Source organism: Marmota marmota, unplaced genomic scaffold (genome assembly GCF_001458135.2).
Source record: "Marmota marmota marmota unplaced genomic scaffold, marMar, whole genome shotgun sequence".
Classification (NCBI taxonomy): Eukaryota; Metazoa; Chordata; class Mammalia; order Rodentia; family Sciuridae; genus Marmota; species Marmota marmota.
In genome coordinates, this window is record NW_026000000.1 from 8807019 (window position 1) to 8810737 (window position 3719).

General features: G+C 42.2%; 1 protein-coding gene across 5 annotated transcripts in view; it reads left to right on the forward strand.

The window, feature by feature from the left end:
- The window catches only part of Frmpd2 (FERM and PDZ domain containing 2), a 136814-nt gene that overhangs the window by 45824 nt on the left and 87271 nt on the right, over positions 1-3719 (forward strand). For all 5 annotated transcript variants that reach the window (XM_048807521.1, XM_048807522.1, XM_048807523.1 and 2 more), the window contains exons 6-7: positions 1596-1728; positions 2463-2550. In XM_048807521.1, the coding sequence (XP_048663478.1) occupies positions 1596-1728; positions 2463-2550 (221 nt within the window). The remainder of the gene's footprint in view (positions 1-1595; positions 1729-2462; positions 2551-3719) is intronic.

A 3719-nucleotide genomic window follows, 5' to 3' on the forward strand; every position in this document is an offset into this window, starting at 1 on the left:
CTATCCCCCCTCCCCTCCCCTCCCCTCCCCTCTTCTCTCTCTGCCCCCTCTACTGTCATTCATTTGTCTTGGACCCCTTTTCTCCTGCATATGAACATGTGGCTTCTGCTAATTATGTCAGAAGACTTTTTGAGTTTTTAGTTAGTTTTATACTAAAAATGAGTTCACCCTAAAATCTTCAATTACATTCCACTAATGCTGTGTTATTTGTAGGTATTTTTCCCTTTTCATATTTCTGACAAAGAAAAATTTGTGTCCTATCATCCTTAACATGTTAAATCTCTTGTTCAAAACTTGTTATGTGACACACAAAGCAGCATGAGACACCATCTCTTCACTCAAGTAACAGGGATGTAGTTGTGACAATGAAACATATGAAAAGCTCCCCATCCTCTGTTTGTCCATTTCCAACCCATGAAGGCACTCCTCATTATGCTGGGACTCTACCTGTGCTAGTTCACCCTCTGTCTAGAATCTGTGCTCCACTCTCCATGCCAGCAGACTGTTCCTTTTTTTTTTTTTTTTTACCAGGGATTGAACTCAGGGGCACTCCACTACTGAGCCACATTCCCAGCCCTATTTTGTATTTTATTTAGAGACAGAGTCTCACTGAGTTGCTTAGTGCCTTGACATTACTGAGGCTGGCTTTGAACTTGCGATCCTTCTGCCTCAGCCTCCTGCCCTGTAGACGGTTCCTTTCTGATAATGATCACTTTCCTCATCATTGTCAAGGTCTAATACTCCATGCAAATTTTCCCCTATGCAAGAATGCATTCTTACATTGCTATGGGCTAGAAGATTTTGTGGGGGAAAGGGGTTTATTCATTTGAAAGACAATATATTCTATCCTCCAATGGTGTGTCATTGTCCTTGGACAGACACTGCATTGACCTATGACATTTCCACAGAATAAACTTCAATCTCTTATTCAGCATTAATGCACTGCACCAGGTGAGCTGCAATGGTGCATAACACAGCAATGTAGGGGAAACAGGCAGGCAGGCAAACTCAAGGTAATGTAGTGTAACAGAGAGAGATGTGAATAGAGCAATAAAGAAAGATCATCAGCTGGACATGGTGGTACATGGCTGTAATCCTAGCAGCTCTAGAGGCTGAGATAAGAGGATCGCAAGTTTAAAGTCAGCCTCAGCAACTTAGCAAGGTCCTAAGCAACTTAGTGAGACCGTGTCTCAAAAAAAAAAATATGAAAAGGGCTGGAGATGTTGCTCAGTGGTTATGCACCCCTGGGTTCAATTCCTGGTGCCAAAAAAAAAAAAAAAAAAAGAAAAAGAAAAAAGAAAAGTAAAGAAATAGTGGTCAGAGGGGCTGAGGTGAAGAGAATTAGAAGTGGAGAGGACACAGATCTGAGTCTTAAAGGCACAGAGGAAGATGCATGAGAAAGGCACAAATGTGAATGACTCACCTCTCCGGTGCTTGTGGGTGGTGAGTCAGGGCATGTTCTGGTTGCTGGAGAATGTAATGTTAGGCTCCTGCAGTGTAGGACAATTCTACTGACTTAGCTTGACCAGGTAGTTTGTATGTATCTATGTGTCTCCTGACCTTGGGTTTGGATGTGCGATGACTTTGGCTCTCAGATGGAGAGAAGAGTTGTGGAAGAAAGCACCTGCATGCAGCAGAGCCGAAGTTACCTGCTCAGGAAGAGGCTGCAAGGGACAAGCAGCGAGAGCCCAATGACACCGGCCCTGGAGTGTCTGAATCTTCGCAGAGGTGGGTGAGATGCCCTGAGCATTTTTTGCATGGGTCACTGGTGCACTTTCTATTGTTCCCTGCCTTGTGTGGTCCAGGCATCCCTGTGTGGTAACAGATAAAACCTGAGCCATGCCTTTCTTTTATAAAGCCCTGGGAGAGAAGCATTTGAGCTCAGTTCTCATCTATGTCCACAGGAAAGGTTTTATAATTTAACATTTATGTCCAATGTTAACTTTTTAAAATAGAACTCTAACTGTCCAAGTTGATGAGAACCTATTAAAACAAGCAACAAAAAGATAAACTTAAAAAATGACTTTCTAACTGGAATGAAAGGAAAGTAACTTGTGAAGATTTTTTTGGTTACTATTCTAGTTATGTTAAAAGAATGGCTTTTAAAATAACCTTCAAATCTTCTTCTGTTCTCTACTTTTCAACTGAATCTAAGCTTGCTTGCTTTATTTATATGTTTTTGATTAAAGTTATCAGTTTTTGTCTCTAAAACAGGGTGTTCTTTTGTTCTTTACCATTAGACTTTATATTCCATTGTAACACTACTTCCCCATAAGTCCCTCTGGTCTCCATGACTGTCATTTTCATTTTTGCTATATGAGAATCCAGACTCAGAGATTCAGTAATTTCACCAAGGGCCCTCAGCTAATGAACTGTGATATAACCCACAATGTGGGATGCCTGATTCCAGAAAGCCAGACCCTTTGCCTCTGCCCATGCTCTCTACCAGGCTGTTTGGTTAGTTTCAGACAGAAGTACAGAGACCCAGAGCTCCCTGGAGCCACGCTGGAGTACTTCAGCACACAGTCGCTGCAGCCTCTTTGTTAACAGGTGAGCTTCAAGGTGCTCAGGGTGCTGTGAACTTGGTATGGGATGTTGGTGTGAGGCACCTGTATTCTGTGTCTTTATTGATTACTGATGAGAAGCCTCTTGCTTTTTCAGAACATGCCTGCCTTTTCCCATCAGCAACCGCATATATGTTTAAGCAGCTATGAAGCCAAGGTGCCAAAGGGCCTGGTGGCAACTGTGCCATTGGCCTCCTTGTCTCCCCTGGTAACCATGCTCAGGCTCAAAGATGGAACAATAACATGCCTCAGTGTTGTTGCAATTATCCACTGCCACATCTGCTGCATAACTAACGTGCACACGGCACAGTGTCTGAAAGCAACACTTATTCATTTAGCTCCTTATTCTTCAGGTTTGTAATTTAGGCTATGGTTAGCTTGGAGGTCTTCTGGACTCTTCTGGGTCCTCTCCTGCAACTGTGATCTCCTGCAGCTTTGCCCCTGGAGATGGCTGGCTGTGTCTTGGGGACCCTAGGTCTTCTTCACCAACAAGCCAGGCTGGGGTTGTTTAAATGACAGTGGCAGAGGGAGAGGGGTGGTGTGGGTACAGGGCTCCTAGAACTGGCACCCACCACTTTCACTTTATTCCATTGGCCAGATCAAGCCAAAGGCCAGCCTAGATTCAAGGGATGGGGAAAAAGAATTCCACCTCTTGACAGGAGAAGGATACAAATTCATTTCAAAGGGCAGGGAGAAGAATGTGACCATTTTGCAACCAGTCTAACACTGATACTTAAGTTGTGTCAAATCCTACAGGGCTGGAACTTGGACATTTTGAAGTTTGGAGGATTTGGTATTTGCATATTGATTTGTTGAGGAGAATGGTGATGGTATCCAATGTTCAACCAAGGGCTTTTGTCATACTTGTTACATCCACAGTTGGGACCTTGACCAGATGTTATAAAGTTCACCTTGAAATGATTTTTCCTGCCATTTAAAACTTGATTTTTTTTAAACAAAAGGAGCTTTTACAACCCCCATTTATTATTTAATGATGGGATATATTTTGAGAAATGCATCATTAGGCATTTCATCATTGGGCAAACATCATAGAAGGTACTTACACAAACCTAGATGGTATAGCCTGTTACACCATATGGTGTGTGTTTATACATAAAATTATATATATATATATATATATATATATATATATAT